The 24,844-nt window shown below is 42.8% G+C and overlaps 1 protein-coding gene across 1 annotated transcript in view; it reads left to right on the plus strand.

Annotated features, from left to right (window-relative positions):
• FOXO3 (forkhead box O3) overlaps positions 1-24,844 on the plus strand; it is a 152,130-nt gene that overhangs the window by 115,399 nt on the left and 11,887 nt on the right. Inside the window, exon 2 of the mRNA XM_044676671.1 lies at positions 10,201-11,636. Within this exon, the coding sequence (XP_044532606.1) occupies positions 10,201-11,601 (1,401 nt within the window). The 3' untranslated portion in view covers positions 11,602-11,636. The remainder of the gene's footprint in view (positions 1-10,200; positions 11,637-24,844) is intronic.

The raw sequence follows: 24,844 nt of genomic DNA on the forward strand, positions 1-24,844 counted from the left end.
ATAGCTAAATAATTCAATTTTGCTCATCTTTTGCACCATTGCAGTTACTGTGTACAATATTCTCCTGGTTCTGCTTATTTTCCTCTGCATCAGTTCATGAAGGTCTTTCAGCTCTTCCTGGAACCATCCTGCTCCTATTTCTTACAGCACAATAGTATTCCATCCCCATCATAAACCATGATTTGTTCAGCCATTCCCCAACTATTTTCAAATCTTTGAGGCATAAGAGGTTAAGTAAATTGCCCAGGGCCACAGGGCCAGCGAGAGTCAGTCAGAACTTGAGCTTTAAGTCTTCCAGGTTTCAAACAAGACAGCTTAGCTGCCCCTACTTCAGCCAGTCAGTAAATAAATACTAATTAAGTACCCAGGATAAGCCTGTTCCGCAGAACTAACCAATGGCCAGCATAAGCCTGTTCTGCAGAACTAACCAATGATTTTTCTGATAGGAAAGCCTGACATTTTGTGAAGTGCTCCATGCCTGGAGTCATTAAGTCCCACAACGTGCTCTGGCTCACGCGTGCGCTCTCTCTCTCTCTCTCTCTCTCTCTCTCTCTCTCTCTCTCTCTCTCTCTCTCTCTCTCTGACTCTCTGAGTCTTTGTCTCTAATCTCTCTGTCCCTTTCCCTTTCTCTCTCTCTCCCTTTCTCCCCTCCCCCTTTCTCTCTCTGTCTCACTGGCTCATTCTTGCTGTCTCTTGCTCTCTCACTCTTGTCTTTTTCTCTGCTCTCGGACTGTCTCTGTCTCCGCCTCTCCTCTCTTTTTCTCTGTCTTTCTCTGTCTCTCTATCTCTCCATCTCTCTCTCTGTCTCTCCATCTCTCTCTCTGTATCTCCGTCTCTCTATCTGTCTCTGGCTCTTGTCTCTCTTGCTCTCTCACTCTTTTTCTCTCACTCTGACTCTTGTCTGACTGTCTCTGACTCTCCGTCTCTCCATCTGTCTCTGTCTCTCTCGCTCTCTCACTCTTTTTCTCTTGCTCTCTGACTCTTGTCTATCTGTCTGCGCCTCTCTCTCTCTCTCTCTCTCTCTCTCTCTCTCTGTCTTTCTCCATCTGTCTCTGTCTCTCCCTCTCTCCCTCTCTCTCTTTTTAAGCCCTTACCTTCTGTCTTAGAATCAATACTAAGTATTGGTTCCAGAAGAGACATAATAGCTACCGATGGAGGTTAAGTGACTTGCCTGGAGTCACACATCTAGGAAGTGTCCCAGGCCAAATTTGAACCCAAGACCTCCCTTCTCTAGACCCTGGCTCTCCTCTCCGCTAAGGCACCTCGCGGCAGATCTCAGGCCTCCAGCGAAGGTGTAACGTGACATTTTCTGTGCTCTGGTCCCCACCCTGGTCCCCATGTGACTCTTATCTCCCATACTTCAGCAGATGCAAATATAGAATTAAGACTTTGCAGTCTCATTTTGCCTTATCAGGGACCACAAGTCGAGCAGAAAGATAGTTGAAATACTGGAGCTGGCCGATGAGCACGACGAGCACGTGCCTGGCTGGGGGCAGGGGAGCAGAGGAGGCTGCGGTGCCCTGGGCGCAGGCTGCCTTCGGGGCACCCCAGAGGCTCTTGTGCTGAAGGGTGACCTGCAAACACACGGACGTGGAAGGGGGCTCGGGACCGCCAGCTGCGGTCTTCTTTTGTGGCTCTTCTCTCCCTGTGACACCCTCCTCCCTTAAAAAAAAAAAAAACAAAAAAAAACGGGAAGGGGGAAGCGCTTAAGAGTTAAGTTACACAACCCTCTTTTTATTTTTAAAGTGAGTGGATTCCTTGTTGCTGTGGCTGAGAATGATAAATTGATACCACATGTTGCTTCTAGACAAAAAAGTCTCTGTTTTGCATTGGAAACCCTTGCAGCTGGTGTCTGGGCTAATGGACAGGCTTCACAAGGTAAACACAGTGTGGAAGAGGCTAAAACAGACATGGAGAGGAGGAGCCGGGGAATTCTTGCATTTATAAGATGAAGAAGAATGGAGCGATCAGCCCTCGCCCCCTGCCCGGTACCAGCACCCGCGAAACACTCTAAAAAAACCTCAAGTTTGTTCCGCTCTGAGCTACTTTGGCTCCAAGTGGGGCTGTTAAAAGGCAAATAATACGTGAGTGGGCACAAAGAAACAAACAAATATCCAAATAAAAGAAAGAATGAATAAATAGATAAACAACTAAACAAACATAAATAAATAAGATTCAGTACATACAAATAGATATCAATATTTTGACTTTTGTTATGAGCTCGAGTCAGTTTGTTGGGTTTTTTGTTTGGTTGGTTTTAAACCCTTACCCTCCGGCTTAGTATCAATTCTAAAGACAGAAGAGGCTGGGCAATCGGGGTTAAGTGACTTGTCCAGGGTCACACAGCTAGGAAGTGTTTGAGGCCAGATTTGAATGCAAGGATTTCCCATCTCCAGTCTGACTATCCAATGAGCCACCTCATTGCCCCTTTCATTCATTTTTTTTTTTATCTTTACCTTTTTAGAATCAATACTGTGTATTGGTTCCAAGGCAGAAAAGCAGTATGGGCTGGGCAATGGGGGTTAAGGGACTTGCCCAGGATCACACAGCTGGGAAGTGTCTGAAGCCAGATTTGAACCCAGGATTTCCCATCTCCTACCCAGCTGTCCCCAAATCCTCAGTTTTAATACCTCATATGAATTATTTATGTGATGATTTTAAAAGCGTGAGGCTTAGAATGAATAGGAATTTGGTGGAAGTCTGATTTTAGATGCTTCCTCGCTGTATAGCCCCTGACAAATCTGTCCTCTGAGCCGCAGGGTTTCTTTTTCCCTCTCTGTAAAATGTGGATAATGGTGGCATTTACTCTCACAGGTTTCTTGTGAAACAATATATATCTAATATAATAATAATAATATGTCTAATATAAAATAGACAATATATGTCTAATATGCTTTGCAAACCTTAGAGTAAGGCTCATACATGCATTCTTAATCTCTTTTCAACCAAGGCTTGTTTCTTTGGATCATAGGACCCTAGAGGTCCTCCTGGTTCCAGCAGGTAGGTGGTACAATAGATAGCCAGGCCTGGAGTCAGGAAGACCTGGGTTCAAATCCAACTTCAGATAAGTCCTAGCTGCGTGACCCTGGGCAAGTCACTTAACCCTTACCTCTCTTCTGCTTTGGAACTAAAACTAGGTCTTGATTCTTAGAGAAGGATAAAGGGTTTTTTTTGTTGTTGTTGTTGTTTGTTTGTTTTCAAAAAAGAAAGAAAGAAAATGATCAGATTCTGATAATTTCAGTCCTTTTTATGAGGATTCCTTTCAGGAGGGTTGCCTTAGGGAAACTGGCCTTTGTGAATGGGAACTGTTAATGCTTAAGAGTGAGAGAGTACAGACAGCCTAAAGTCAGGAAGACTCATCTGCCTCAGTTCAGATCTGGCCTCTGACACCAGTTGTGTGACTCTGGGCAAGTCACTTAACCCTGTTGGCCTCAATTTCCTCATCTGTCGAATGTGCTGGAGAAGGAAATGGCAAACCACTCCAGTATCTTTGCCAGGAAAACCTCAAATGTGGTCTTGAAGAGCCAGACACAAGTGAAAAACAACTAAACAACAAACACACATACACACATGTGTATCTTGTTTCCCCTCCAATAAAATGGAAACTCAGTGAGGGCAAGAACTTTTTTTTTTTACCTTTAAAGTATCCCCAGCATACAGGATAGGCCTTGACATTTTAATAAGTATTTAATAAATGCTCATTGATTGATTGATTGACTGGAAAAGGACAAACATCCCAGTTTTTGAAAGAAGTAAAAGGGTATAGTCTTTACTTTATACCTAAGCATTTTGACTTCTACTCCTAGCAAAATTCTAAGACACATTATTATTAAAGAGATGAATGGTGAGCATTTAAGAAAGGAAAGCAGTGGTCTGGAAAAGCCAACATGGTTTCATCAAAAGCAAGTCATGCTGGTCTAACTTCATTACCTTTTTGACAGGGTAATTAGCCTGACAAGTCAGAGGAATGCCATTGACATAGCATGATTAGATTTCAGCAGAGAATTTGACAGGCTCTCATGCTGTCCTTTTGGACCAAGTGGAACAACATGAGGTGGAGGATAACAGATATGAAATTAGGGGAATGACCAGACCCAAAAAGTATCATTTTGGAAGGAAGTCTCTAATGGGGTGACTTGAGGATCAGTGCTTGACCCTGTGTCATGCCAGAATTTTATCGGTCTCCTAGATGAAGGCACAAGGATATTTCCTATCAAATTGGAAGATGATACAAAGTTGGATAGGATAACACATGGGAAAACATAAGCAGGATCAAGAAAGGCATTAACACGACCATCTAGGTTGTATCACCCACGTTTCCCAGAGCTTTGCGTGGTGCCTGGCTTATTGTAAGTGTTTAATCAATTTTTTTCTTTTTCTCCTCATTCCCTCCACCCCTCCAAGTGAATCATGCCTTACACTAAAATTTGTTTTAAAAAGAAAATAAAGAAGATTCATAAAAATTAACATCCTGAAAAAAGTCTGATGTTTACCTGTTCTACACCTGTGGTTCCTCCCTTCCTTCTTTCCTCCTCTCCTTCTTCCTCACCCGGTCGCCTGCCCCACACATACACCTTCTTTGGGATCCAGCTGGGGCCCAAATTTCATTTAATTTCAACTAATTTCACAGCATTCAGTTTTGATCACTTTGTTGCTATTATTCTTTCTGTTTACGTTATTGAAAATGTTTCTTGTTAACTTGGTTCTGCGTTCTTCACTTTGTATCAGTTCATTTAAATTTTCTCATGCTTTGTATTCATCATATTCCTTATTTCTTAGAGCTTTGTTCATGCACTGAAACTTGTTTGGCCATTTCCGTCTGGATAGGCATCTTCTTTGTTCCCAGTTCTCTGCTACTATAAAAAGTACAGCTGTAAATATTTTGGTGGCATATAGGGACCTCTCTTTCCTAGCAATGGAATATCTGGGTCAAATAATATAGACATTTTAGCTCTTTATTTGCATGATTCCACATTGCTTTTCAAGAATGATAAACCAATTCAGGACATTCCCCAGCAAAGCATTAGTGTATTGTTTCCCCCTCTAACATTAACTATTCCCATCTTTTTTCATCTTTGCCATTCTGTTGCACGTGATAACTTGAGAGATGTTTTGATTTGCATTTTTCTCTTATTAGTGACTTAGAGCATTCAATACGATGAAATTCAATGGGAATAGCTTTAAAGTCCTACATTTGATTCAATCAATCACCTTCATAGATATAAATAATGATAGATAGTTAGATAGGGGGACATGAGGTTGGTGGACTTCAAACTGGCAGATAAAAAAAAGTCTAGCATCATCTTAGACTCCTTTAAGAGAGATCTTGTGTTAAGGAGGAAATGATTGTATTCTATCCTGATCAGAACATATTTGCAGGACAGACAGGGTTCCATTCTGTGCACCACATTTTAGGAAGAATGAAGACAAATTGGAATGTTTCCAGAATAAGATAACCAAGGTGTCGAGGGGGGAACTGGAGACCAGGAAATTAGTAAAAAAGAAATTGTGATATTTAATCTAGAAGAAAAAAATTTAGTGGGGAGGGAGGAGTTGGGAACCATACTAGCTGTCTTCCGAAGTGGCATGAGCTGTTTTAAATGGGAATGGGTCCCTTCTCACTGGGATTTTCCAGGACAGTTGGATGATCACTTTGGGAGAGTGTTATAGAGAGGATTATTGCTCATATATAAGTCCGCCTAGATAGCATATGATGTCTCTTCCACCTCCAAGATTCTCTAATTCTAAGCTCCTCTTCCCAAGTTTCAGTAGGAAAGCTAGTAACAACAATAATTAATAGTAACAGTAACGTTTTTGGAGCACTTTAAGATTTGCAAAGCAATTTGCATGTGTTTCATGTTTTATCCTTGCAACAACAACAACAACAACAACAACAACTCTGGGAAGTATTGATGCTTTTATTCCCATTTTACAGATGAGTAAACTGAGGCAGGGAGGGGTCGAGTGGCTTGCTTGCCTAGTAAATATTTAAACTCTGCTAACAAGAGCATGACAACCACAAAAAGATTGCCAACCCTCGTTGGAACTGCTCATTTTGACCATTTTGAAGACAATAAAGTAGTTTTTAAAGCAATCAGGAATCGTCTCTAGACATTTTAGCAACTTTCTACCATGTAGAGTGTGAGCTGTGTCAATGGAAGGTCTGTGCATCTGAAAAGCTATTCACATGTGGGTGTGTGATGATGGGGATAATGGTAGTGTGAGTGTGTGTGTGTGTGTGTATGCGTGCGTGTGCATGTGCTGTGTTGTGTTTTACTAACGTTACTGGAAAAACCGGTCTGGATCTTATTAGGTAATTTAATGAGATGCCTCAGGGAATATATTCTGTCACTAATAACTTCCAAAATGAGTCTTGCAGACTTGGGACGTGGAAATAAGTCACCTACTTAATAAATTAGATTTCATTTCAGAATCCAAGGAAAATCAAAATTGCTAGGTACAATCCATAATGGACTCTTTAAGAGCATGATAGAATGGTCACTTTACTAGTGGCAAGAATAGCTTAAGATAGCTGTATGATATAGTAAAAGGAAGGTATAAACTAAGTGTTTAACTTTTCAAAGCTACTCTTTTAAAAGACAACCCCTTTTTAATAATTATCTTAAAATATTCTTAAGAGCAATGAATTTACCCCCCAGCAACCAACAGTATTACCTCCTGGCCATTTTGTAAATATGAAATTAATTGATGCAAACCTTTACTCATCTCTAGTTATTATTGAAAACTTTTCTCCAGAAAGTAAGATGTAAAGTAACTTAAAAGTCTTTAGTTCTAGATAGAAACGTTCTAGCCGTTGCACCGTACCCCCTCTGAATAGTAACTTGAATGAAAAAAACACTTCTTTTTCTAGATCTCCAAATGAAAATTGAAAGAATTATTCTGGTTGATAAGTGTAGGCTTAAAAGGGGTGGTAGGGTGAGTGGACCTGTGGTTTTATCAATATAGGGAGCTTTTGGGGAAGAAACTTCCTCAATGAATACAGATTATTACCTGCTCTGGAATTTACAGACTTAGAGTTTCATGGGGTGCCAGGAATGACTTGCCCAGAATCACGCTCTCTGTGCCAAAGGGAAGCCTTAAGCCCACATTCCTGATATTTGGAGGCCACCACACTGACTTTCATGAATAGGTGTGTGTAATATGAAAGTTTATTAACATAGGAGAATTTATTAAGGGACATCTTAAAACTAAGTAAAATGTCCCAGTTCCACACCACACCCCCTCCCCCCAATAAATCTTTTTCCTAATTGATTTAGATTTAGCAAAACTTGAAAAGACATTCTCCATCCAAAAAAACAAAACCCTTGCTCTCTTAGTGTTACATTTGGTGCTCAAAAAAGTAAAAAGATGTGCATGGAAAAAGACCTCCAGCACATTGAAGGCATCCTAAGGGAAGAGTCTCTCTCTAGGAAGACATGGATGAATATCTCATCAGATAAGAAAGAAATAAGTAAATGATGAGCTTCATGGATGGAAGAAAAGCCCACATCAAAGACCCCACAGAGCCACCAGGTACAAGGAGGCTTCCTCCAAAGAAAACAAGTCTGACTGGTTCTTAGTGGTTGACATTTGATTTCCCAAAAGAGGATCTTCTGAGTGGTAGCTGTCATTTGGAACTCTTATCTCTTACATCAGATGGGAGCTCTAGACCCATTAAATGTGAAAGAGATGAATGATACCAAAAATTTCTAAAATGCTTTAATTTAGTGAAAGGTTGGCTTACGTCTTGGTGGTGACCTGCTGCCTACCTGGGTCTATTGGATCTAAAAAATAGTCTTTGTCCATGTTGTCTCCTAATAAGAATCAAGACTTTTCCTTAAAGAATTTGCTTAATTTGTGTCAATTTTAATAGAAGAGCTACCTCGAACAGGACAGTTTTTTAACTTTGCCTCCCAGTTATTGTTGCTCTTTTTAATGTATATTTTGCAATGTTCCTCATTTCTTCGATGGGAAATTTTTTTTAAAAACATTTTATTATTTTTAATTATTATTTTGAATATTTTCTCCTAGTTACATATTTCATGTTCTTTCCCTCTCCCCCAAACTCCCCTTTAACCGATGCACAATTCCACTGGGTTTAAAAAACATTTAAAAGAAATATAATTTCTTTTAAATGTTTTAAAGAAATATAATTTCTTTTAATGTTTTAAAGAAATATAATTTCTCAAACCATTANTTAAAGAAATATAATTTCTTTTAATGTTTTAAAGAAATATAATTTCTCAAACCATTAGCAAAGAAATATTCTTTTAAGAACTGTAAGAGGTGGCAGTGAGGTGGCTCAGTGGATTGAGGACTAGGCCTAGTTCTGGGTTCTGGGTTCAAATATGGCTTCAGACACTTCCTACCTGGGTGACCCTGGGCAAGTCACTTAACCCCCTGCCTAGCCCTTTTCAGTCTTCTGCCTTGGAACCAATACACAGTATTGATTTTAAGACAGAAGGCAAGAGTTTTATTTTTTTTTAAATGACAACTCTAAGAGTAGAAGACAGAATAAAATCTCCCAGGCAAAATAGTTTTCATTGTTCAGCCATTCATCACTCTTCTCTCCCTCGCTTCTTTACGGCGGTTGTATACGTGCCAGAGGTACCGGCTTCGTGACTGTTGGTTATGTTGCCCCATCAGAACTGCAGTCCTGTCTTCCATGAGATCACAGGCTTCAAATGTTTGGAGTTGTTTGCTTATAGTAAAATCCTGTTGACTCTCTGTTTTTTTAAAGACATTCTGGTGGAACACATGGATTTGTATCATCTACATAAATACAGTTGGCGATTGCCAATTTTCTAAAACTCAGATCACTTTTAAATTTGTTCTTTTAATATAGAGCGCCAAGAGAGCAATTTCCTCTTTAAGTTGGATTCCTTCAGCCGCCCTCTAGGACCCGATGGGGAGAAGTCGGGTCTTTCCCGTCCCCTCTGTCTCCCAGGCTTCTCCGGAAGCCTTTAGCAAATTGGGATCTGTCTGTGCTGGGGCGTAAGCCGTCCCCCACTGGAGGCACCCCATGGGCTCCGTGATCCCAAAGGCGATAGATAGTCTTGCATCTGAGGCACTGAGGGGCTTTTTTTTTTTTTTAACCCTTCTGTGTATTGGCTCCTAGGTGGAAGAGTGGTAAGGGTGGGCAATGGGGGTCCAAGTGACTTACCCAGGGTCACACAGCTGGGAAGTATCTGAGGCCGCACTGAAGGGCTTTTACCTCTGTGGCCCCGCATTCTCCTGGCATCCCCCTGTCGGGGAGCGAGCGAGGGGGCAGCCACTTTCAGGGCTGTAATGAAGATGGAGACATCGGGGTTCAGACTGATTGAGTGGTGTATCCGTGGTCACTGGAGGCAGTCAGGGAGGAAACCGGCTTGGAATCTGGGTCATTCTTGTCAGGTGTGCTTCTCTCCCAGATGGAGTGGATTGTTTTGGGCCAGATGCTGTGATTTGTGCTTTTTTGTGGTGGGGAAGATGGAGTGAGTTGGGGCTGGGGTTCCTTCTGGCTCCCACCGTCTAAGGCTCCGGCACCCTTTTTTGTCCCTCTTGGGGAGGAATGTCACTGGTGGGGATGGGAGCCTGTCTTTGGCAGGAGAGGGTGTAGAGATGGAACCACACACCAACAGGGCTATTTTTTTTTTAAACCCTTAACTCCTGTGTATTGGCTCCTAGGTGGAAGAGTGGTAAGGGTGGGCAATGGGGGTCAAGTGACTTATCACACCTATGAGGAGTAAAGAATGGGGGCACCGTGGAGTGGCTTGTCAGCTCCAAGAGTGGGGAGGGAGACAACTTGAATCATTTAATAATTAAATTAAAAAAGAAGAAGAATGGGGGCAGCTAGGGGGTTCGGTGGATAGAGAGCCAGGCCTAAAGGGGGGAGATCTTGGGTTCCAGTGTGGCCCCAGACATTTCCTGGCCGTGCCACTTAATCCCTATGGCCCAGCCCTTACTGCTCTCCGCCTCGGTACGGATGCTGGGACAGAGGGGAAAGGTGAAAAAATAAAAGAAGGAAAAGATGCGTCGCTACGTTAGACCCTGAACCTTTCAGGGGGGCAAATCCACTCTCTCCTCGGGTGACATTTCATTTTTGTTCCAATATGTCACTTTTTAATTAGACCTTAAATAGACTGGGGATTGGGGACTGGGGAGGAGGGTGAGAACTTTTTCTTTTCTAAAATTTATGTTGCTTTTTTTTCCCCGCTACAGAACTCTATCCGGCACAACTTGTCCCTACACAGTCGATTCAAAAGGGTACAAAACGAAGGGACGGGGAAAAGCTCCTGGTGGATGATCAACCCGGACGGGGGCAAGAGCGGCAAGGCCCCCCGGCGAAGAGCCGTGTCCATGGACAACAGCAACAAGTACACCAAGAGCAGGGGGCGGGCGGCCAAGAAAAAGGCGTCCCTGCAGGCCGCCCAGGAGGCGCCCGAGGACAGCCCGGCGCAGCTGGCCAAGTGGCCGGGCAGCCCCACCTCCCGCAGCAGCGACGAGCTGGACACCTGGACGGACTTCCGCTCCCGAACCAACTCGAACGCCAGCACGATCAGCGGGCGCCTGTCGCCCATCCTGGCCACGTCGGAGCTGGACGACGTCCAGGACGACGACCCCCCGCTCTCCCCGATGCTGTACAGCAGCTCGTCCAGCCTGTCGCCGTCGGGGAGCAAGCCGTGCACGGTGGAGCTGCCGCGGCTCACCGACATGGCGGGCACCATGAACCTGAACGACGGGCTGGCGGACAACCTCATGGACGACCTGCTGGACAACATCGCGCTGCCGCCGTCGCAGCCGTCGCCGTCGTCGGGCCTCATGCAGCGGAGCTCCAGCTTCCCGTACGCCGCCAAGGGCTCCGGCCTGGGCTCGCCGTCCGGCGGCTTCGGCAACGCCGTGTTCGGCCCGTCGTCCCTGAACTCCCTGCGCCAGTCCCCCATGCAGACCATCCAGGAGAACAAGGCGGCCACCTTCTCCTCCATGTCGCACTACGGCAACCAGACGCTCCAGGACCTGCTGACGTCGGACTCCCTGAGCCACAGCGACGTCATGATGACGCAGTCGGACCCGCTCATGTCCCAGGCCAGCACGGCCGTGTCGGCGCAGAACTCCCGCCGGAGCGTCATGCTCCGCAGCGACCCCATGATGTCCTTCGCCGCGCAGGCCGGCCAGGGCGGGCTGGTGGCGCCCAGCCTCCTGCACCAGCAGCACCCGGCCCAGAGTCCCCTCGGCGGCACCCGTGCCTTGTCTAGCGCCGGCGGCGGCCTGGGCCTGGGCGACGCCGGAGGCCTGGGCCCGGCCAAGCACCAGCAGCCGTCGCCCGCCGGCCCGTCTATGCAAACCCTCTCTGACTCCCTCTCAGGGTCCTCTTTGTACTCCGCTAGCGTGAACCTCCCCGTCATGGGCCATGACAAATTCCCCAGCGACCTGGACTTGGATATTTTTAACGGGAGCTTGGAATGCGACATGGAGTCCATCATTCGCAGTGAACTCATGGACGCCGATGGCTTGGATTTTAACTTTGACTCCCTCATCTCCGCTCAGAACGTTGTCAGTCTGAATGTGGGGAGCTTCACTGGTGCTAAGCAGGCCTCATCTCAGAGTTGGGTGCCGGGCTGAAGGACCTTTGAGGAAAGGGGGAATGGGCAAAGCAGGTCAGTGCCCCGGGGGCCGGGGGGGCATCTTCCCAGGAGGGCGGCTGGCCGGGCCCGGGCGGGGACGCTCCTCTGCTTCCCACCACTTTGGTCTTTAGACCGCTTTAGGAAGGGAGGACGGTCAGGAAAAACCTGGGCGTGGACTGCCGTGCCAAGCAAGAGCCCTGACGCAAGGGATCCCCAAGTAGGAAACTGTTTTCCGCCCAGATCCTTAGCCAATCACCCTACCGGCTGGTCCATGGGGCCGCCATCTTGCCAGCCCTCATGCTTTGCCGTTAGGCGGTTGTGGGAAGCCATTAAGAGAAATTAGAATCTCAAATAGATATTTTTATCTGGACCCCATCAAAAGGTCAACACAGTGTGTGGAACCCACTGCTCTTATCAGAGTAAGACTGGATTGGGTTATCTAAGATATCTAAGATAAAAATATCTATTCGAGATGCTGATTTCTCTTAATGGCTTCCCACCCGTGATGACTGGCAGCCTAGCCGCACTCGCCCTCTCCTCACCTTCTGATCCAATCGTATGTGGTATCAGTCTGCGCCACTTCCGGCTTACCCATCTCTTCAAGGGCCCCCCCTCCCCTTTAAATAGGCTTTCCAAACATTTTCTCTAGTCTCCAGTTTTTGGAGGGATTTTCTCACTAGAAGCAAAACCTCACAGATGATTTTCCCACAACCACGTGAGCTGTACGACGGCGCTCATGTCCGTTTAAAAAATATATTTGGAAGCCGAGCCCTTGGTAAAACTCTGCAAATGTGCCTTCAGTTCCTTCCCCTTCCTCCCCACTCCACACCTTAGCCAATAGATAATCAGTCAACAACAAATATTTATTAAGTGTTTATTATGTCACTAGAGGATACGAAGACACAGGAAAATATTCTGTGGCCTGGAGGAGCTTGTGTTCCATCAGAAGAGACCCGTACTTACCTCTGAGTGTTTATATATCTAGATAGGTAGACAGACCATGAATAGAAGGTGGATAAGTACAAATACAGGATTTCTCAAAAATTTTAATTTTTATTAAATTATTATATATAGTAATATATAGTAATATATATAGTAATACTAGTAATATAGTAATTTTTATTAAATTATTATATATAGTAATAGTAATAATAAAATTATCTATAGTAATGTTATATATAGTAATATATTATAGTAATACATAGTAAAATATTATATATAGTAATATATAATGGCAAATAGAGATGGTATCATTATTATTTAAACTTAATGAAGTTTAATAACAATTAAAGGTGTCCCAAAAGTCTTAGTGAAATTTTTAAGAAGTGTGTCAAAGAAATTAAGTGCTCTTTAGAGGACACTAGCATTTGGGCAGGTCAGGAAAGTCTTCTTGGAGAAGACGGCACCTCTCTGAGGTGCATTCCGGTCAGTCACTGGGTAAACGGCCATTTGTTAAGCTCTTCCTTTGAGTCAGGCCCTGTGCTAAGGGCTTGGGGTACAAAGAAAAGCAAAAACATTCCCTGCCCTTGGGGAAGTTTACTTTCTCATGGAGACATCACATAGGTGTGCGGGATGACTGCTGGAAAGAGTTGGAGTTGGGACGTGGAGGGTTTGTTGTGTTTAAGGGACAAAGAGAAGGCCATTTGGTTGGATCATCAAGCTAGGGAAGGAGAGCGATGTCCAGCGAGGCTGGAAGGCTAACTGAGGCCCTGATGGACGACTTAGACACAATATGGGGATTGATCTCAAGACTTCTCAGACTCTTTGCCATCATAGCAGTTCTTTGGGATTCTATCTAGATGGCAAAATGTAAGGAAGACTTCTCACCAAATGCCAAGGGGTAGCCAGACTTTGTTTTGAAGTTTGGCCAACTTCTGCTCTCTCAGGGAGATAGGTCTGGGCTCAGCAGAAATGGGCAAATTAAAGCTCTCAGGACCCACGCTTCTCCCCAAAGTGAGCCATGGACTTTATCAGTAATTGGTTTAAAAAAGAGAAATGATCATAAGCTCGATGGTCACAGACGTTGAGTTGGAAGGAAACTTAGGGGCCACCTAATCATAGGATCATAGGAGCTAGGAGGCCAATCAGTCATTAAACATTGTTTAAGCGCCTACTATGTGCCAAGAACTGTACTGGATCTCAGAGGCCACCTAGCCTAACCCCTCTGTTTTACAGGTGAGGAAACGGAGGCCAAGAGAAGCAAAGGGAATTTCCTACGGTTAGTAGCAAAGCCAGGATTTGAATCTAGGTCCTCTTATGCCAAGTCCATCACTGATAACACTGCCTTAAAATTAGAAGCTGTAAAAACTTAAAACTTTATTTGGTCTACTCTACTATAGTTTAGGAGCAGCTAAGTGATGCAGTGGATAAAGCACGAGACCCAGAGACAGGAAGATCTGAATTCAAATCTGCCCACAGACTCTAGCTTATGTGATTCTGGGCACATCACTTTATCCTGTTTGCCTCAGTTTCTTCATCCATTAACTGAACTGGAGAAGGAAATGGCAGACTACTCCATTGTCTTTGCCAGGAAAACCCCAAATGGGGTAATGAAGAGTGAGACATGACTGAACAACAAAAACAACAAGCTGTAGCCAAAGATTTCAGGGGTCTCTTAGAGACAAACTGGCCCCAGTGGATGGGTGGTTATAAGTCTGGGAATGTCAGGAGTGTGATAATTGTAAAACTTCTCAACTTTCCCAGGCACTGGCAGGACTCTAATGTAATTCAGACATCTGTTTTCAGTGATTTAATAGTCTTTGAGATGGTAAAGGAGTCTGTAATGGAAGCTACTAATTAGGGTGACAGCCCTTCCTTCCCTGCCAGCCTGTTAATGCCTGGAGCCCACATCAGCGTGATGGGACATTGACTTCAGAAGTTTACATATTTAGTTCTGGAAGACTAAATTAAATACTTTGGTCTCTATTACAAAGAAGAGACATATGTGTCAAAGATAGAAAAGTTTAATTTTGGGGTAGGAAGACTTCTTTTGACCTTATTTAAAAGAATAATTTCAGAGAATAAATATGCAAGACAGTTTATATATTTATTTCCTCAGATCATGTTTCCAGCTGTTAGAAATTGTGACAATCACCCAAACCTCATTTTTCAGATGAGAAACCCACTTAGTTACTCAAGGACACACAGACAACCTATCTGAGTCTCCCTTGAGTGGAACAATTCATTTATTTGGTTTTTCTGTTTGGTCTGATTGAAAGATAGGCACATACACACTCACACGAAAAACCTTCAAAGGAGAAGAAAAAGTCCTCCATTGTTTTTTAAATTTTGTGTCAATAGTGACAAATAGCTAAATAATTTGGAGGTAGAATTCCTTTTTTGCAGAGTCAAATGCAGCTGTCTTGGGGAAATGATTCAAACTAGTTACCCCAACAGTAGCCTTTACCTTCAACCCCCACCACAAAACTCAAACTTTCTTTGGGACTTAGTTGAGGATTGTTGGTCTGGAGCACTTCTCTTTGATTAAAAGAGAAGCCTTTTAATCTTAAAAACCAAAAATAAGAAGCAATTTCATCGGAGGGTTTTGTCTTTCATCTAATATTTATTATTTAGATCTACCTAGAAAATGATGGGTAGAATGACCTTGAAAGACTCCTCACTATTGGGCACATTATAAGTAAATACTCGCTGGATGATCCATCTCCTCTACTCACTTGTTTATCTCCTTAGGAAGCCTTTCCTAAAATCATCATAGACCAATAGAAATGTGGCCTGTGTAACAGAACCCATTCAGACCATCTAGGTGGCACAGTGGATAGACCACCAGACCAAGAGTGGAGAGGACCTGGGTTCAAATCAGGCTTTAGACATTTCCTAGCTGTGTGGCCTTGGGCAAGTCACCACCCCTTTTACCTAGCCCTGTCCCTTCTGTCTTAGAGTTGTTGCTAGGACAAAAAGTAAAGGAAGAGAGAGGGAGGGAGGGAGGGAGACAGACAGATAGCCTATTCCTGAAGGATTGGGCATACATCATCTGGTAACTTTCTGCTACCCTGTGAGCATTGTCCAAAGGTTATTGTATTTAGTATTAGAGGATGGGAGTTCACTTCTGACCCAGCTACTTACTACTTTGAGCAATTGACTTAATCTCTCTGGATCTGTTTCCTCATCTGTAAAGTGAGGACATTGGACTACCTAATATTCATGGCAGGTGGTATGGTGGGAGAATGCAATAGTTATAGTCAAGAAGACCTGCCTCAGGATTGCCCTACTAGCTATGTGGCCCTGAACAAGTCCCCATCCTCATTTCCCTCCTCTTTGAAATGAGGGGATTGGACTTTTATACCATGAGACTCTTCTAGCTCTAAATGTATGCAGTAAAGTGTCTGAGGCTAGATTTGAACTTTGGTCTTCCTAAATCCAATTCTTGAATGCCTTTGCTGATATCATTGACTTAGAGCAAGCAGAGTCTAAGACTGGAAACTCTGAAAATAGCCAGTGAGATCCAAGTACCAAAACCCTTTTTTTTTTTTTTAATTTTTTAACATGTGATAGATTTCCTAATACTGCCAAGGATGTGTGGCATCAAAGCAAGTCTGTATTACACTTTACCTTTGTCCTATCCAGAAGGACAGAGGAAGTAAGGAGATAACCCAGGATGCCTTTTTCGGTGTCTGCTTTCATGAAGCTTCTCAGAGGCCCAAAAACTACTCCAGAAGGTATTGTCCGGCTCTTGTCCTTTTGGGTGGTAGAGTAGATAAAGTGCTGAGCCAAGTCAAGGAAGATCTGAATTCAAATTTGACCTCAGACACTTAGTAGCTATGTGACCCTGTGCATGTCACTTAGTTTGCCTGCCTTGGCTTCCCCATCTGTAAAATGGAGATAATAGGGCTTGCCTTAGAGACTTGTTGTGAGGATCCAATGAGATAATAATTCTAGAGTTCTGAGTGCAGTAAGGGCTATATATGTGTTAGCTATTATTATTATTATTATTATCTTCATCATCATCATCATCATTTTTATTCCTCCTCTCCATGTTCCACCAGACATTTCTTGACTAACTTACAGAAAGTCCTGTGCTGTTCATTCTGAGCCATGTTGTTCACAGTATCAATGGAACAATTCTTTCCGACCAACCCAAGCATCTTGCCAGAGAGAAATAGTGGTGAATCTTTCACAGGAGGCACAGTGCATTTCACAGATGCCTTTTACTGTAGATTGGGGAGACATCTGATCATCTGAGAAGGAAGGTCAGCCATTGGGCACTGAGACTCACATTCTATGAACAAATTTGGAGATTGACAACTTCTTGCTTCCATCTTGGCAGTGGAAATTTTAGTGAGTGCAGAGCCCTCCCACACCCATCCAGAAATATACCTTCTTTACTTGAATATTTGTCGCTCTTCTCCGAAGTAAAAACAGCCTCTCTCTCCTCTTTCATGCCAGAAAGAACATTTGCTCATTCAATGAATATCTATTGACGGTTACTTGAAGTCTTGTCTCCATTAACACCAATATCTCTCACATCCTTCTTCTCCTTTTCACTCCCACAGTAATCTTGCCAGTCCTTCTGCCCTCGTTTCTTGTTGGCTGGACCAAGAGCTGAATTGGGGTTTCAAATCCCAGTTCTTCCACTTAATTGCTTGGGTGGCCTAGGTTTAGTCCCTAAGACACTAAGTGATCTAAAGGAAACTGAGACATAGGATGATTTAGTTTCCTCATCTGTAAAAATGAGGCATTTGGGTTAAAGGATAAGTTCTTTCCAGCCCTCATTCATGCTCTCCTTTGTTAAAAGAAAGGAAGCCTTAGAACAGTAGAAGAGCTCTGGATTTGAATTTTGACTCAGCCTTGCTACTTGTCTGACTTTGGGTAAATCACTTAACACCCTTTGGGCTCCGTTTCCTTCACCTGTAAAATGAGGGCTTTGGTCTCAGGGCCCTGTTTGGCTCTAAATTTCAATGATTCTATGAGTAGGCTTACTTGCCCTGTCACTCTTCCCAGAGCTACCCAAACAGTCCTCCTTTCCTACTGATTTGATCATGTTGAAATTGAGAAGAGCTCCGTGGAAAGGTCCCAAGGGTGCGATGAGAAATTGGAGGAAAAAGAGGTGGCTTTTGCCCAACTTGTAGAAGAGAGGGTTTTAGGAAGAAGCTCAAGTGGTCTCTGAGTTGGGCTTTGAAAAAAGGTGAGGGGGTGGGGGCTCCATTGTTTTGTCAGATAAAGTATAAACTAATCCTGGCATTCAAAGCCATTTGAAAGTGACCTCTTGAATTTTATGCTTTTTATAAAATGTTATTGATGCTTTTGAGTTTTTTGGCCATGATAATTTCCTGTTATCTATACCTACACACTTCTCCCTAATACTCACCTTAAATACAGGTAAAAATAATTATTAGAGCCAGAAAGAATTCAAATTCAGGTCCTCTGGATATACACTAAAACTCTGTCAACTTCACCTCCCTTAATACCATGTTTTTGTATATATAGCTTTTCCTACATTAGACCTTTTTTAATCACCTTCATTTCTGAATATATCATTTCCCACTTCTCCATCCCAATGAGCCATCCCTTATAACAAAGAGTAATAAAAAAGAAAAAGGGGGGAAATACAGTTTAGCAAAACTAATCAATATATCAGTTGGATCTGACAATAAAGGTATTATTCCACATCCGTAGTCTCCCACCCCAGCTGAGAGTGGGGGAGGTGCATTTTCTCAACTCTACTCTGTGGCCAGACTTCTTGGTCATTGTAAATTGATGGTCACTGTATATAAAGTTCAGGGTAGTTTTCCACTGTGGTTTAGGTAACCTAGTTGAGATTGGCCATAAACATTAACCTTGTGCCCAGAATTGTTCTTTTGGCCCGCCCTGACTTTTGAAATATATTACATCCTAGTACTTTGTTTGTAAGTGGGCTATTTAGACCTGAGTTTTCTTTTCTCTGTTGAAACAGCCTTATATGTGATGGCCCCCTAGACAGCCCCCACAAATCCATTTACCTACCAAGGAATTTATAAACTTCCACTAAAGTCTTCTTCTAGTACCTTATTATATCTTATTAGTCAATCAATAAACATTAAGTGCCAGTTATGTGCCAGGCACTGTTCTAAGCAATTAGAAATAAAAAAAAGAAGCAAAGGCCAGTTCCTGTCCCCGAGGAACTCATTATCTTATGGTGGAGACAACAAGCAAAGAAATGTGTGCAAATAAATTAAATACAGAATAAATAGGAAACTGTTAGCAGAGGGAAGATTTCAGATTAAGGGTATTCCTGTAGCATAGAGGTGACCTTGGTCTCTCAAAGGCTCTGGCTTACTTTCTACTAGGATAGAAAAACTTCAAATTCTGGCCCAGGGATGGATGGTATAACTCTTTGAGGATCCAACATGGCTTGAACATCCAACAGAGACTCCTCACTAGTGCTGACCATTGGGTAATTTATTTGTCCCCAGTTGCTCTTAAAATATCATAGGATCTTAGGTTTGGACCTGGAAAGGGCCTTAAAAGGCCATCTAATTCAACCCTCCCATTTTCCAAATAAGGAAATTGAATCCTAGAGAAATTGAGGAATTTGCCCAAGTTCTCACAACAAGGAAGTGACCAACCCGGGATCTGAACTTGAATTCCTGACTTCAGAATTAACATTCTATCCCCAGGACTATGCTATCTGTCTTACAACATTGTGGTGGAGCTTGATTCTGGATCCACATCAAACTCATCCTTTGAAATTTAAAGACCTAAAGAAAGTATTGTACCATGCCAGGAGATCCATAGAATCTGTCTCCTCGGTAGGATGAGTATTTCTGTGGGGCATCACAGTCCTAACTCTAGCTGCCAAGAAAATATCTCTCGTTGCCAGGGTGGCAGCAGAAGTGGGGAGTGTGGCAAAAGAGGCTTGTGGAGCTATGAGGTCATCTGCCTGTCATTCTCTTCCTGAGGAACCCAGGAAAATTAGCCTTCCTGCCTCCGTTTCTATACCCACCATCTGTTACTTCATGCCAGGGTTTCTCTGCTTCACTGGTCCACTGCAGGACAGAGCACAGTCTTTTAATTCCTTGTTCCTGAATAGAATCATAAATTTAGAATTGGAAGAGATCATTCCAACTCTGCTTCTTTTCCAAATAAGGAAACTGAGATCCAGGCAGATTAAGTGAGTTGTCCGGCCAAAAGGCACCAGACTCAATCCCATCCTGGACTGACGGTAGAATGAGGATGAGTTGTAGAGTCAGATCTAGGTAACAGATCCAAGCAGCAATTGGATTGACATTATTAAGGTAGAAAGCATGGAATGCCAAGCAATAGCAACTGACAGAATGCTCACAGCACACACATACTTCACTCCTTTAAGGTGTACAAATAATTTTCCTCCAAACAACCCTATGAAGTAGGTAGCTTTTCCCCTTTTTCAAAATTAAGGCAACTAAGGTATCCAGTGGTAGAGTGAGTGGTCCAGGGTCAAATAACTAGGAAGCCAAGAGCAGAAACCATTAGTGAGAGAGTCTGACCCAAAATGGAATCTTGGAGCCTAGTTCTGGCTGGGTTAATTTAATTAGCACGTCACTGTGGGAAAAGAATGCTGGATTTGGAGTCAAGAGGACCTAAATTCAGTGTCACTGCCGCCATTTTTCTCTGCCAACATTACTTGTGTGCCTCAATTTTCTGACTTTAAATAAGGAGACTTGGATTAAATGGCCTTTAAGGCCTCTTCAAACTCTTAAATTTATGATCTTGTAGAGTGGGCACTCTTAACCTGAAATCTGTGGACTTATTTTTTATTTTTTTAAATCTTTAAAAAAATTTTTTGCTGATGTGTTTTTTTCCAATTACATATAAAAACAATTTTTAACATTTGTTTTTTTTCCCTTTTTAAATTTTTAGTTCTAAATTCTCTCCCTCCCTCCCTTTACATTCCCCTTTCTACAATAGCAAGCAGTTTGAAATAGGCTATATATACATGTACAATCAAACAAAACATTTGTGTGCTTTTAAAAAAAAATAATTATTTCAATTTCTTTGAAATTCTGTGTATTTTATTTTAAAACATATGTATGTATACATACACATATATATGTAAACATACTTTGTATTTTTTGCATTTAAAAACATTAAGCGGGGTCAGCAAGGTAGCACAATGGATATAGTGCCAGGCCTAGAATTAGGAGGACCTGGGTTCAAGTTTGGCTTCAGCTATGTGACTTTGGGGCAAATCAGTTTACTCCAATTTTCTAGCCCTTACCCCTCTTCTGCATTGAAACCAATACTCCGTATCAATTCTAAGACAGAAGGTAAGAATTATAAAATAAAATAAAAATAAAAACATCTTAAGGAGGGTTCTTTAAGCTTCAACCAGATTGCCAAAGGGTCCAGGATCTAAAAATCTAATATAGTGCTTCATGGTTTGCAAAATACTTCAAGCAATTAATCAATCACAAAGCAACTTTTATGTGCCAGGCACTGCACTGCACATGAAGTCACAGAGACAGAAATGAAACTCCAATTACTTAGTCTATCATATATGATTTTTCTATATTTTCTTTCATTTGAGCCTCATGTAAGATAGATGTTTATTGTCGGATCATGGATAAAGAAACTCCGACTCCTGAGTGATCCGATGATTTTTCCTGGGTTACACCGATCGGAAGTATCTGAATCAGAATTGAAACCTGGATCTAAAAGGGTCCAGCCAGCTTTGTGTCTCTATAGAAACTTGGTATGTTACACATCGTCCACTCCACAGCACCAGTGAGAGATGCCGTGGTTGGGCATCCTAGGAAGGGAAGAGCAGTTATTTATGGAGGATTTATAGCCCGCCTACTTCCCAGAAGTTGCTGCTCTGAGCTGCCCCAGTTATCGTTTTTTCTGTCTGTTGAATGCTGGTATTGGGCTTTAGGACCGGAGCACACCAGGTCTGGGTCGCCTTTTCTCCAGGTGGTTATTAGCATTCCAAGGAGGCAGGGTTTGACCTCTGGCTGTGGCTGCGTCTCTGCAAAGTGGCCCCTCGTCGGGTCTTTGCCTGCTGGTGCTCGACTCTCACTATATATACAGCTTCTGCTCTGAATAGACTTTCCTGGAGAAAGATGCTTCCCCCGCAGGGAACCCTCATTCACCGCAGGCTTTTCTAAAGCCCCAAGTCTGAACGTTTGTCATTCTGAGAGGGAAGAGTCTGGGGCTTTCTCCTTGCTGGCAGCCCGCGGGAGAAAGTTGATAGGGCTGTAAGAGAGTTTTGCTGTGGAGAGGACTGGCATTCTGAGTAAGGGACGTTCTTTTCTCTGAGGCTGTGGCATCCGGGCACTTCGGTGCTGCTCTTCCTAGCCTCTGATGCTCCTGGTGCTCTGGGCATCCCTTAGAGAAGAAGCTTCCACTCTCAGATAACCTTGGACCTGTCTGCCCAATGTGGGGATTCAAAATAGCTCCCTAGGCTTCCCGTGATCGCAGTGAAGACTAGCTTCCTGGAAAGGGGGCAGGGGGCAGCCTGTGATGGTGAGAGGGTCTCTTATAAAGAATAAAGGACTGAAGGGTAGGGAGTGGATAGAATAATCAAAATTACTGCATCGCTGTTACTTGCTGGATTTGAGTATGGAAATGAGAAAAGTGCCTTTTCAAAAGTTTTTTTTTTTTATTGCAAAGGAAAAAGCATCCTTGGGAATAATTTTTGCGTGGACCCATTTCATAGCCAGGTATTTCTAAGGAGTGGATGGGTCCTTGGCAGAACACCTAATCCTCATCCCAACCCCTATGACTAAGGCATGCAGACTTTCCCTGCTTGCCTATGTCTGTGATGCAGCTTCAGACCAACTCTGCTTTTATGGGGAATGAGAGAGTGGTTGTCATGGTACAGCCTGGCATTGTCAACTCAGTGAGCCTGATAGCCCCAAGGGCTCAGGTGCCGTGCTCCAGGGAGATTGCCTCACTGCTCTCACCGGAGAATTCGAATCCTTGTCACAAGATCAGTGCTCAGAGGGGGAAAGGACCTTAGAGGGTCTCTAGTCCAGCATCCCTCCTCTTAGGGATGAAGAAGTGACTTGCCTGGTGCAGGACTCGATTTCTCAACTTCAGATTCTAAATTTAATATTCTTTTCACTGTTGCAACCCAGAACTTGGCCTCATCCTTTGCCCTGTCCTTGTGATTCCCAGCCTTTCTGGAATTTGAGGAAGCTCATGGTTAACTTGCCATCTTTTCAGTTCCTCCTCCCTCCCCCAAAGTGCCCTATGACACAGATTAATTTTTTTAGATGTGAGTAAAATTTAACTCTGCTTTGCAAATGTATCCCTGTACTCTTTGAAGTCATCGTAGATGTGCTAAGGCTATAGAGATGGGAACCTTTAGAATTTCACACCCTCGCCCTCAGTCTTTCCCCAAGAATGCCAAGACACACACCTTTCTCCTTAAAGGAGTCCCCATCCTCGAATGGCACAACACGGGTCTGGAGCATCTCCACAAAAAGCGAGAGGACAAATATTTTCGTAAAAAGTTCCTCTAGCTGAGAAGTGCTATTGATTTTAGAGGCCGTGCCGATGAGATCCTGAGAGGTTTAACAATTCTATTTTTGATGTGACCTGTGATTTCCTAACTACAGGAAGCTGCTTTCTCTGTCCATGCAAGTTGGCATCTTCTCTGAAACCTACAAACTTAAAAGAATTTGCTCCAGAAATTGAATGATATGCCTGTGTGTCCAAGATAGGATTTGAGCCTAAGTCTTCCTTCCTCCAAGGCCAGCTCTCTGTTATTCCATGCTGCCTGTAAGGTTTAATAATGCCCCGATTGTTTCATTGGACTTATTAAAAACACAGCTAAATGAAATCAGTCTACCTGAGCAAATTGCAAGATGAAGGGAATGCAAACAATAAGCCAACCTTATACCTGGATGCTTCAGTGATTTAGGATCCTTTGGGGTTTCTTTAATAATAAAATTTTTGTAATTGCCTGATTTTGAGTGGGCTGAGGTTTGGTGAAGTGCTTCTAAGTCGTAATTTCAGGCCAAGGGTACCGTGCCTCCCTGGAGACACACAGGGGCTCATTGGTCACTAGAGGAATGAGGGAGTCATAAGTGGTCCAGGACCTAAATTGTTTCATTAGCATCTTAAAACAGCATTTGATAAAGAGCCCCATACCTTAATTAAGACTGGGGAATGCACATTAGTGGTTTGGGCATCCTAGATGTTCCTGCTTACATCCAGGAAAATATAAGCTCTCTGAGGGCAAGGACTTTTTCTTTGTGTCACCACTGGTCCAGCACAGTGCACTGCGTGCAGTGAGCACTTAATAGATGCACGTTAAATTGAATGCCTATTAGAAATTCAATTTCTTCAGCTTCAGGAAAGAATGTTATTTTTTTAAAAAACCATAGTCCCTTCCTTCTTCCATTATACCAATTCCTCAAGAATTTCATCAGTTCCCAAAAGAAGAGGAGGGGACTGGGTTTTTCATCCTCCTATTGCTAAGATACCTCAAATCACTTGCTATGTAAGCCATTCATTTTTGCATTTCCCCGGAAAGATCAAACCTGCCTGCCCCATATTATGTAGCCTTATACTGATTGATTATCTTTAGTTTTTTATTTGAATTTTTTTTCTGTGAGAAAATCAGGCAAAAGAAGTTTTTAAACTTTATTTTCTAGTGATAGAAAGGCACTAAAGGCCAATTATAAATCCCACATGTTAAACTTTTCTCCTGACCTCTCATTTTTAATTGACTGGCATAGTGGGGAAAGCCCCAAAACTTGGAATCAGAAGACCTGAGTTTGAATGTTCCCAATGCTAGTTGTATGGCCTTTGGGCAAGCCACCTCCTCCCAGAGGCTCAGTTTCTTCATCTATAAAGTAAACATGGTGATATTAATTTTATCTTTATGGAGATATTGTATGAAGACACAATAAACCTTAAAGTATGGTGGAAATGCAACTCTTCAATATTTGGGATTAAGATGTAGGAACTACTTATGTATAAAAGTGCCAGAGTAAATTTCTAAGAAATACAACTCACATCATGGTTTGAAGGAAGCTCCTTCCAAGGAGGGATGATTTCATTCTTTGTACTTTTATCCCCAAAGCCTAGCAAAATGCCTGGTACATAGTTTAAGAAGTCTTTTTATTAATTTATTAATTTATTAAATTTTTATTAATTTTTTATTTAAAATATAAATCTTAAATTTTATTTTGGTGAAGTTAAAAATAAAAATAAATTAATAATAAATAATGCATATTAATTGATTGATTATACATTTTATTAACTTATTAAAATACATTTAATAAGTCCTCATTGGCACAGGCACCTTGTGTTGTTGT

Source organism: Gracilinanus agilis, chromosome 4, assembly GCF_016433145.1.
Source record: "Gracilinanus agilis isolate LMUSP501 chromosome 4, AgileGrace, whole genome shotgun sequence".
Classification (NCBI taxonomy): Eukaryota; Metazoa; Chordata; class Mammalia; order Didelphimorphia; family Didelphidae; genus Gracilinanus; species Gracilinanus agilis.